This window comes from Rhagoletis pomonella, unplaced genomic scaffold (genome assembly GCF_013731165.1).
Source record: "Rhagoletis pomonella isolate Grant_MI unplaced genomic scaffold, Rhpom_1.0 Rhpom_scaffold_00008, whole genome shotgun sequence".
In the NCBI taxonomy this organism is placed as follows: domain Eukaryota; kingdom Metazoa; phylum Arthropoda; class Insecta; order Diptera; family Tephritidae; genus Rhagoletis; species Rhagoletis pomonella.
Window position 1 is genome coordinate 702442 of NW_023458562.1, and position 10793 is coordinate 713234.

Consider the following 10793-nt stretch of genomic DNA (forward strand, 5'->3'; position numbering starts at 1 on the left):
GAGAACTATACATATAATAACACCAGCCGACGAAAATAACTTTGTTGTCTCCCAGCCAGGGTTGCGTGATTTCAAATCCTTTTTATTCAAAATCCGCTTTTAATTAACAAATATATTTGATTTGTGATTTGGTTTGTTGACCAAATAAGATAAGATAAGTTTTATTTGTGATATGATTCGTCACCCAAATAAAAAATAAATTTTATTTGTGATTTGATTCGTCAACCAAATCAGAAATCAAATTAATTTGTCATTTGATCGCCCTCCAAATCAGAAATCAAATTTATTTGTGATTTGATTTGTAGAGCGAATCATTTGATTTGTGATTTTTCAACAAAATAATACTCTTGTATACAACGCAACTTCTTCGGGACTTTTGGGACTGATTCGGAAGTTTTGGGACTATTTCGATATTTTCGGGGTTCTTGGGCATATATCAGGATTTTTGGGACTATTTCAAAATTTTCGTGACTTCTTCGGGATTTTAGGGATAATTCCGTATTGTTGGGACTATCCCTGCAAAAATCGTTGGACCATGTAGTCTATTTGTGGTATATTGGAGTACTTACAAAAGTGCTCCTCTGTCATGCTGTAGCGGACCAACTCGTGTCTCTGCACCAGCTTATTGTTTGTTATACGATCACTGCTCGTGTTTTAACGAAATGTGATTGAAGTTGAGCATTTGAAAGCACATTTGCATGTCTGGCTGTAGCTGAACGTGTAGAGATGCTCGCTGTTAGTTCTTAGCTCCCAGCATGTTCGGGTTCGAATACCGTAGGAGGCAACATGTAATTTTTAATTTTTGTCTTGGTTTTTATTAATTTCGAAAAAGCATTTGAGAAGTGAAGAACAAAAGCGTGTACAAACGAAAAAATATAACGAGAATGTCATTGGAGTATGTTGGGAGTAGTTTTGTGCTACTCTGATGTAATGCAGAGATGGAGTATATGGTCCTGCCCTAGGACATCGCAATGTTAATTGGACCATATTTTTTATATGAATTGTGGTTAATTTTGGAGTACTCCTTGGTCCTTCGGGAGTACTCTTTACATGCATGCATGGAGCAGTCGCGATTTTTGCAGGGATTTCGGGTTTTTCGAGACTACTTTGGAAATTTCGGGTTTTCTCGGGATTTTTGGACTATTTCACGATTTTCGAAAATTCTTCAGGATTTTGTGGACTATTTCAGGTTTTTCAAGACAACTTCGGTATTCTCGGGCGCACATCGGGATCTTCGGGACTACTGCGGGATTTTTGGGACCAATTCGGATTTTTTGGTACAATTTCGGGCTTTTCGAGACTTCTTCGAGATTTTCGAGGTTCTCGGGACTATTTCGGGATCGTAGGGATTTTTGGGACCAACTCGAACATTTGGGACTATTTCGGTTTTTTGAAACTTCGAGATTTCGGGGTTCTCGGGAATTTTTGAGCATTTCGGTATTCTCGGGCGCATATCGGGATCTTCGGGACTACTTCGGGATTTATGGGACCAATTCGGATTTTTTGGTACTATTTCGGGTTTTTCCGAGACTTCTTCGAAATTTTCGATGTTCTCGGGGCTATTTCGGGATTTTAGGGATTTTTGGGATTATTTCGGTTTTTTGAAACTTCGAGATTTTCGGGGTTCTCGCGGATTTTTGGGACTATTTTGGTATTTTTGAACTATTTCGGGACTATTCCGGGTTTTTCGAGATTTTCGGGGTCCGCGGGACAATATCGGGATCTTCGGGACTACGTGGGGGTTTTTGGGCTATTTCCGAATTTGTGGGACCATATCGGGATTTTAGGGACTATTTGGGTGTTTTTAGGACAACTTACGAGATTTTCGGTGTTCCCGCGAATATATCGGGATCTCCGGGACTACTTCGGGATTTTTGGGACTAATTCGAAGTTTTTGGAACTCCTTCGGGTTTTTTCGAGACTTTTGGGATTTGGATTTTGGGACTACTGTGGTACTTCGGGATTTTGGAGATTTTCTCGGGATTCTAGAGACTATTCCGGGTCTTTCAAAACTGCTTCAAGATTTTCGGGGCGCGCGGTAATATATCGGGATCTTCGGGACTGCTTTGAAATTTTTGGGACTATTTCGGGTTTTTCGAGACTACTTGGAGGTGGTAGGGGTTCTCAGGACTACAACAGGATTTCTTCTTCTCGAAGAAGTCTCGAAAAACCACAAATAGTTCAAAAACACCGAATTAGTCCCGCAAATACCGAAGAAGTCTCGAAAATCCTGAAATAGTCGAAAATTCCGAACTTGTCCCGCAGATCCCGATTTAGAGCCAAGAATCCCGAAAGTCTCTAAGAAGTCTCGAAAAACCCGAAATAGTCCTAAAAATCCTGAAAATCCCGAAGAAGTTTCAAAAGTCCCCAGGTAGACTCGAAAATCTCGAAATTGTTCAAAAATCCTTATGTCATCCCAACAATACGGAATTATCCCCAAAAAACTGAAGAAGTCTCGAAAATTTCGAAATAGTCCCAAAAATCACGATATATTCCCGAGAACCCCGAAAATATCGAAATTGTTCCAAAAATTCCGAATTAGTCTCAAAAATCCCGAAGTAGTTGCGTTGCCTACAAGAGTATTATTTAGTTGAAAAATCACAAATCTTGGTTGACGAATCAAATCACAAATAAAATTTATTTTTTAGTTGGTTGACAAATCAAATCACAAATAAAACTTATCTTTTATTTGGTTGACCAAGCAAATCACAAATAAAATTTATTTAGGATTTGATGCAACTTTCAATTCAGAAATAAATTTGATTTATGGATTTGTGATTTAGCTAAATCAAAATCACGCAACCCTGCTCCCAGCAGAATGAAGCATATATTTTTTAGATCCGTATACCTACTGAGTTAAGTTGCAAATAAAAATAAAACCTAAAAATAGTTTAAACCTTTTTATTATTAACAAAACCATAAATGACTAAATTAGAGAAAAGAGGCAGTACTTCACTCTTATGGCATTCTGAAGGGAAAGTTTTTTTGGATTTTTTAAGTGTTCTGTTATAAGAGGATCCCGATGCTTCCCTAACGAATGTCGACATTCCAGCGATAGTCAGCAAGCATTGAAGGTTAAAATTTTCCTTGGTAACGCCGCTCAAGTGCGGCAATATCCTGGTGGATGTGCTCACCATGCTTGTCGCTCATTGCTCTCATATTTTCGGGAAAAATCTTTGATGAGAATGCAGGAAATGTGTTTTTAGTTACATATTACAACCCATCATCTCATACTGTGAACTATTTCGGTATAGTTAGGAGACTTGTTATCCCCGAGAAAATGTTTGGTCACCGCTATGAATGAGAGCCAGGCCTCTTTTTCTATATCGTTTAAGCACGATAAAAACTGCAGATCGTTGATAAGTTTCTTTATATCTGGACCTACAAAAATACCTTCTTTTATATTCGCTTCACTCAGAGAACCTTTTCTTTAGGTGAATGGCTAATGTCTGGCGACCAACTTTGTGGAATGCGATTAGTTGAAAGGCCATTCAACCCAAAGGAGAATGCAAAGTTGAACAATGCAAACGCCCTTTTATGGTAAATATTTTTATATTTTTTATAATTTGATAGTTTTAGCCATTAAATTTTTTTTCGTTCAATCGCCTCGTGCGAAAGCCCTATTAAGAAAACCAGGCGAACTTTTGTCCATGACTTTAGCAAAGTTTTTGACCATGCCCAGTTTTATATGCCGAGGTGGTAGTAAAATTTTTTGGGGTCCACAAGTGGTTCATGTTTAACGTTTTTCTATCCTGGTATGAATAATGTTCTTTCCGACCATTTTTCTCGCATAAAGTGCTCTGTACGCGCTCGACTGTCCCTTTCACACAAAAAGCAGCAGAAATTAGTGTACCCAAGTTGTAGTCCCAAGAGCAACTAATTTTAAATCGGAACATATAATCCACTCAAAATCTTTATATTTAATTTTTTCTAATAACAGTTTCATTACTTCATTAGTTTCTTTTACGTTGGAGTTATGTGCTAATGGTATCGAGGGTAATTTGTTGCCATTATGAAGGAGTACGGCTTTCAGACTGGTTTTTGATGAGTCTATGAACAATTTCCAATCAGTAGGATCATGTACCCCACCTAATTTAGACATAAGGTTGTCAATGTTGCTACAATAAACTAAGGTGTCATCTTTAGAAAAGCAATCGAAGTAACTGTGATAGCGCTTACGGTATTTGCACACGCGGACATCTTGCAATAAATTCTATTGCTTTAATCGCAAGTAATTCTCGAGTTTTCTTTAGTCGGATGCATATCCCGTACAAACTCATCGAGGCGCACCTGATTTACTATCAAAGGGGTTTTGTAATTTTCGTCGGGATGAAAGTCTGACTGTAGTTCATAAGAACATGAAGGTTCCGGACTAGGATATGAAGATGGTTCCTTCCATCCCAAAACGGTTTTTCAGAATAAAGAATGGGCTTGTCAACAGAACTAACGCTAGGATATCCTAAGGAATTTTCTTTCTTCCTATCGTCCTTGGGCTCTCGTCATATGAATGGCTGGACAAATTGTACAGCTAAAATTTTCCATGAGACAAATCAAGGAAATTTGTATAGCATGTATTACAACAATAGTGCGGTACCCAATTTTTGTCAATATTTTTAATTTCCACCTTGAAGCAATCTCGGTAGTACTTTTGTAATAATGGCGAAAATACTTTTTTTTATTCTTCTGGGTATATCTTCCGCGAATATAGCAAAATAAATTAGGTGAATTAACACACTTACGTGATTGATGGCTTCCAAACTATACTAATACTTGAATGAACGAACGTTCGATTTTCAAATTAACATCTCTTTTATGTGTCAACACGTAACTTTTCTAAATAACACGATTACTCCGAAATTCATACTAAACATAATAAAAGGAGATTTTGGTATTAATGAAGGTTAATATAGGTAATATTATCGACGTGAATTATTCAGGTGGGCCAGTGACTGTTGGCTAGTGTGATTAAACTCAACCTGGACTAAATCAATTTAATATCTTTAGGTTGTTTTTGGATATTTTACCGCAGCTGTATATCCACATATACATACATAAATATATACATAAGAAGTTACAAAACTACCGTTCAAAGAACTTATTTTTACCAGAATAAAAAGTTCGGTCTCACCGTGTTTTACTATGGTCGTCATTCTGAGGAATATCTTCACGGCCGTCTTTTCCCGCAGAACGTCTTTGAACAATATCAGCTCTGAAGGTTTTAAGCGGGTTTTGAATACTTTCGGCATACCGCTAAAATTAATTTATAAAATGGGGTATATTATAAATATGTTTGAAATTTAATGATAAACAAAAAGTCGATTAGTATTACCTGGAATTCATATGCAAAATTGTATTCACGGCCATTCATTGTTGTATATTTTCTTTTATTTTTCCGTCGTATTTTCTTTTATATTTAAGAGTTCGTGTCTTCGTTACAAAAGAATTGTTAAAGAACTCGTTATATAGCTACATATGAACATATGTGACGAAATCATTGGATAACTATTTGTTTGTATGGTATATATAACGCTCGTATCTTTTTCGCACAAAAACTGTATATTACTGTGAAAAGTTTCGGTTTCGCAGAATCTCCATAAAAAAAGAAGTATTTCTTACTGTACAGTACTTTTTGAAACAGTTTTTCAATCAAATAAAAGAATTCCTGATCCGAGACAAAATGATATGGTCCGACAAAGCCATGTAAATCCCAATTTCTTACTTTAAATAAAAATTTTTGGCATTAAAAAGTATAGATACGAGCGTTAGGTATATACGCTCGCTCCACTATATATGCGTTCACCCTTGTTTTTTTTTTAATATTCGCAATGTTTTGAAAGCTATATTTTTTTGTTATTTTTGTACCAAAATATGGTTCATGCTATAAACAAATTCATCATTTATCAAAATTGTGTAGTATCACAATTTCACCCGCCAGTTAGCGGTAAAGTTAAATTATTACCTAAAATCTTATTTTTGATCCACTTTGGCTAATAATCAAAATATGTATTGGTAACGGTTAAGGCAATACTATTGCAAATAAGAGCTGCTCACCACCGATAAATCAACCGCCAGAACCATTGCGCGCCTTTTACTGTAATAAATTGAAGTAAAAACAAAAATAAACTTTCACTTAAATTGCTTTCGTGAAACTTACTTTTGAGGTATTTCGTCTGAAATAAGCCTATGTATATTGGATTTCTGTAGAAGAATTATACGCATCCATTTTGAAATTGCCACCAACTATACTATAAAGTGGGACAGATTCACTATAGAATCGGATTCTTGTTGCCGCCAGAGAGTGAAGAGGAAATGTTCTTCAAATTTATTTCGTTGTGAGATTAACCGTTCTATGGAATGCTGCACAATTAGAGGAATTTAAGAACTTCTTCAGGGACATAACACTTTCGTTAGGTTATTTAAGGCGGCAAACGACCACCAAGCCTTAATCTTAGCCGATGAGCTTGCCAATGGAAATCGTAAACGTGAATTGTTGGTGAAAACGTTGGGCCAAAATGTTTCAGGGAAAAAATTAATCTAGGGCGGGACGAAGTTCACAGTTATTTCATTTAAACTTCTTTAATTTATTTTTTTTAAAGGTGGCAACCCTTGTGAAATACTTCAGTATTATTAAAAACTTTCAAACTAAAGGTTTCTTAACAATATTTTGTTTGACAACCATATTTTAATTCTTCAGATAGCTTGCGTATAATTAATTTAACTTTTCAAACAGGTGGCAACCGTTTTCAAAATATATGCAAACTACAGCTTTTTTAAGCCACTTGACATCCATTTTATTAATATAATTTTCAAATAAATAACTCCCTTAATTTAAATTGAATTTGATTTTCTTTAAAAGGTGACAACCCTCATCCATGAGTAGATAATGATTTTATATATCTCCATACCAAGTTCCAGTAATCAATCAAAAATATTTCCTGAGAAATGCAGTGTGAAAAATTCCGTTTGTATGGGAGTTACCACGCCCCCTTGTCTAATCGAGATTACATTTATCCTATATTTTAATGGCCTTATTCATAAAAATTAAAGTAGGTTTAAAGAGCTTTATAAATTGGCGTTTTCATACATTTTTCAATTTATAAACCTTTTATAAAGCTACTTTATTTTTTATGCATAAGGCCATAAGTTTGTCGGCCGCTGTGGTGTAGTGGTAAGCAGACAAACTGACTTTCGGAATTATAATATTAGTAAGGATAATACCCTCTATCTGCACACATTTCACAAAGATCAGATTCTGATATAAAAATCCACCTAAGATTTAACTGTCATCGGTGGTATTAATGCTATCTTATATAACGCTTGACAGAAAAATGTACGCTATTATAATTTGGAAATCAGAAGTAATATCAGTGATGACAGGTAACAAGTCCCACAAGGTTTCTAAAATCACAAGTTAGTTTTTGTGCAAATTGCAGAAAGAGGGGGGTATATTTCACATTTTTATATTTGTATGTTATTGGAAATTTTCTGCTGTGTTTTGGCAACAGTAAAAAAGCACATAATTTGTGTTTTAAAAGTGTGTAAAAAATAATCAATTAACTTACATGATCTCGGTTCCGATATTAAATAATCAATAATTGTTTATACCCCCATTTTGGCACATTGGCTTGAATGAGCCATCTAATAAATAAAAGTTGGTTTTTTTTCAACCCTAGACATTCCGAATTCGTTCAAAACATGCTAATTTAAAACACAGAATTCTCTCAGTGTTCCTTCGGGGTTTTTGGACTGTTTCTTCAATTTAATAGTTTCCATTTATTTTTGTGAAATGAAACATGTTTTACAAGTTCTGGATCATTTCTACACTCTTTCTTCAAATATTTCTCGTATTTTAGCTGCGTTTTGCGTTTGGTTTTTCGCATCGTATTTTTACTATATTTGTAATTTAAAATTTTTTAATAAAATCAAATGGTGGTAGTTCATGGTTGTGTGTGGATTAATAGCACACTAAGGATTTGGCAATAACCTTTTTCATGTATTAAAAAACAACACTTACGGAGCAATGTTTATTGTAAGAACAACATTTTTTTCTATGAATCGACATACTTTAAACATTTGAATGAGGAAATAGCGTCAATGACTTTATTTCCAAATTTTTGTTGACTTTATTTCGATTTTGAAAAGTTAACAATGTCAATTGACTTTAATTCGCACCAGGGTGGGAAATAAAGTCAATTGACCTTATTTCCGTTGATCTTGTTACCTGTCACCATTATGTTGCTTTAGGACAATGATTCCCAAAGTGATCCAGGTGGACCCTTAGGGGTCCACGGGAGACTCGCCGGGGGTCTACGTTGGCGTGAAAAAAATATGGAGGTCCACGAGTGCTCTTGTTGCACTGCTGCACTGACCACAACTTTGTGTCTTCTTACTTGGGGAATTCTTAAAGATCACCTGTAGACTAAAAATAAACGGATGTTGGTATAACACTGAGTGGGGCGAGGCAAAAATTGATGGTGGTTGTTGAAGAGATTCTATAACGTTGAGTTCCCTGAGGCTGAATGCCGTTTTAATTCCAGCACTGAGCCTGGACTCACACATTTTCGAGTCTTTACTTATGGCTCCAAAACTGACTGTGGGTCAGGAACTGGGTTCTTCTTCGAAGTTGGTGGCGATAAGCTTCACTTTTCTCTTGGGGCATATGTTTCGTTGTTCCAGGCTGAGGTATTTGCAATCCTCAAAGCCATGGACTACGTTGTGGAAAATAGGTGGAGGGGAAAGAGTTTACGTATCTGGAGTGATACTCAGGCTGCACTCAAGGTGGCCAGCCCTCTATCTAAGTTCTTCCAAACTAGTTCGGCAATGCAAGTCTCGAATAAATTATGTTGGTAAACATAACGAGCTTGCTTCCTCGATACGCAACCAGTTATTCGACTCCCCACTTCGGCCATCGAAGCCACCATCAGAAACTGGGTGAATACTTCGCTCAGAAATGACTGGGGGCATCTAGGGAATGTTGCCTTCAATCTCAGAAGTCCTATCTAGTTTTTTGCTCTCATTGAGCAGACGGGACTACAGACAACTTCTAGAACTGCTGACTGGTCACTTAAGGTGCCACAAACGCCTGACTGTGATAAACGTAAATGACAACTCTATTTGCCCTTCATACCTTGAAGAGGATGAGACGGTGGAACACTTTTTGCGCTTCTTTTCTGGTCTTTTCTTTTTTGTCAGTTTCTGAATTTGAAGTTTGGCGTAGAAAGCTTTGCAGTTTTATGGTTTCAAGTTTTGTGTTTTAAAAATGCGAGTGACGAATATTTTTCGCATCACTTTAAAACTCGGAGCTATAAAAATAAAAATGATGCCATCAACACAAATTAACTATTTAACAAATACATTACATGCAAATTCATGAGTGAGCCGAACATGTGATGAGTTTGTTTAGTGATCTTAAAAAATATAACTCCTCAGAGCGAGATACTTCTTTCGTGGCTTTACGCGCTGTTTTTTAAAACTTGCAAGTGTGTAATCACGTTATTTTAATAAATAGAACGCAAGAAAATATTTTATTTTTATTCTTGCCACCTCGAATTTAGTTTTGGAACTCCCCGCGATGTAAAATTACATCGATAGATTTAATCTAAAATTTTTTTCTCGAGCTTTAGGAATATGTTAGAAAAGCAGCAGGGAGTCCACCGAAACTAGTAAAGTTTTGAGAGGGGTCTACGAGAAAAAAAGGTTTAAGAACCTCTGCCTTAGGACAAAGAATTTGATAATTGCCCATAAAAGAATAAAATAAAGCGCAATTTATGGAAAGGATATACATTTTTGAAAAAGGACTTTGGTTGCTTATATTTGGGGAATACGGTAACCGATTAAAAAAAAAAACGATATATTAGATTAAAGGTTATAAGTAAGTAAGACTTTAAGTTGCCGATTTATTTACAGAGAGCATGCAAAAAATAATCTTCGCTCATACATAAATATTAATTCGGTAACCAAGTGGATACACATAAAAATGGTTCGAGGATTATTTCACACTTTTTGAGTTTTAGTATACATGTATTATATTTAAAGGACCAAAAGTTCCGTCGCTCCCCGATTTAGATAGTTCTCAACATGGTGGCGGATGACGTCAATGCAACTTAATCATCTGACTTTCAACTAAGTAAGAGATAACTGTCAAATGCAAAACTGAGAGGGAGTGCAAAACTGTAACATCTGCCTTAATTTACATTTTTGTCTGCTGGTTTTTTTATTGTTGTTGTATTGACTTCAAATCATTATGAGAGAGGGAGTAGGGATGTACTAACAAGAATATACAACAAAAGTATGGAAGTCGTTAGAACTTGGAAAGATAGCGATGGCTGAAGTAAAAAGTGTTACACCATGTTACAGTTTTGCCCGTCACTGTATGTACATGTACATATTTTCCAATATGCAAAAAACATATTTATTTAAAAAAATTTTGACGACCTTTAATTTTTTGTAACCAACTGCAAAGTTTAAGTATTATTTGTGGCTGAGAAAACATACATATCTACAATGTTAACTAGTATATTGTGGTAACTAAAGTAAGATATGGAATGTTTTATTTCAATATTATTATTTCTGGAAAAAACCGCATCAATGGTAGCCGCTCCATTGGATCATTTCCACCATTAACCACTTCCAGTGAAAATTTTTCTTTAAAAAATTTTGTCAGTTCATCAGATTCGGCCAGCAAAAAGTACACGGTGAAATCTCCTGCGAGAATTACAGGTCGATCATAAAAGTCTACTTATCTTTATCTTCACCTTCATATTCATCTTCATCTTCATCTTCATCTTCATCTT

At 35.7% G+C, this 10793-nt stretch overlaps 1 protein-coding gene across 1 annotated transcript in view; it reads right to left on the bottom strand.

Moving 5' to 3' along the window:
- LOC118744098 (microtubule-actin cross-linking factor 1) overlaps positions 1–10793 on the bottom strand; it is a 719134-nt gene that overhangs the window by 327900 nt on the left and 380441 nt on the right. Inside the window, 1 exon segment of the mRNA XM_036476824.1 lies at positions 5129–5250. Within this exon segment, the coding sequence (XP_036332717.1) occupies positions 5129–5250 (122 nt within the window).